This window comes from Tarenaya hassleriana, unplaced genomic scaffold, assembly GCF_000463585.1.
Source record: "Tarenaya hassleriana unplaced genomic scaffold, ASM46358v1 Cleome70, whole genome shotgun sequence".
Taxonomy (NCBI): domain Eukaryota; kingdom Viridiplantae; phylum Streptophyta; class Magnoliopsida; order Brassicales; family Cleomaceae; genus Tarenaya; species Tarenaya hassleriana.
Window position 1 is genome coordinate 344,996 of NW_010969549.1, and position 612 is coordinate 345,607.

Consider the following 612-nt stretch of genomic DNA (forward strand, 5'->3'; position numbering starts at 1 on the left):
CTAGTTATATATCCTAACCGCTAAACGCGTTTTCCCTGAAACGAAGTCGGAAAAGCCCGCAAATTTGTCAACCCTAATGAGAAAAGGGAAAACAAACAAAAAAAAAGAAAAACAAAATAATAACGAAGAGTTCTGCCGGCGAATCGACCGTCGATTTGAAACAGTAAATCAGAACCGTTGATCTCAAACAGTGACTTAGAAGTGAAACTGGGCCCCACGTTTTTCCCCAACGCCTAAACCCCAAAATCCTCAATAGCTTGAGATATTTCTCTCTCTCTCACGCTGTCTCTCCGCCCCCCTTTAAGACCAAATCTCTCTCTCACTCTCTCCGCCATAGCCAGTGCTCGTCAACCTCCTCTCTGCACGCGCTTCGTTAACCTCAGAGAGAGATTCAAAACACGCGAAGATAGGGGGAGAGAGATATATCAGTTGTCTATATACACACGCCCACGTATATATAGATTTCGGAGTTTGAATCTGACCTGGGGAGTGGTTTCAGATCGGATCAGATCGGATTTCGAGATGCAGACGACGAACGGTTCAGATTCGGCCTCGGCGGCGACGACTCCGCCTCAGCAGCAGCAAACACCTCCACCGCCGCAGCAGCAGTGG

General features: G+C 47.9%; 1 protein-coding gene across 1 annotated transcript in view; it reads left to right on the plus strand.

Moving 5' to 3' along the window:
• Positions 1-259: 259 nt before the first annotated feature.
• Positions 260-612, plus strand: part of LOC104801599 (polyadenylate-binding protein RBP47B-like) — a 4,208-nt gene continuing 3,855 nt past the window's right edge. Inside the window, exon 1 of the mRNA XM_010524909.1 lies at positions 260-610. Within this exon, the coding sequence (XP_010523211.1) occupies positions 523-610 (88 nt within the window). The 5' untranslated portion in view covers positions 260-522. The remainder of the gene's footprint in view (positions 611-612) is intronic.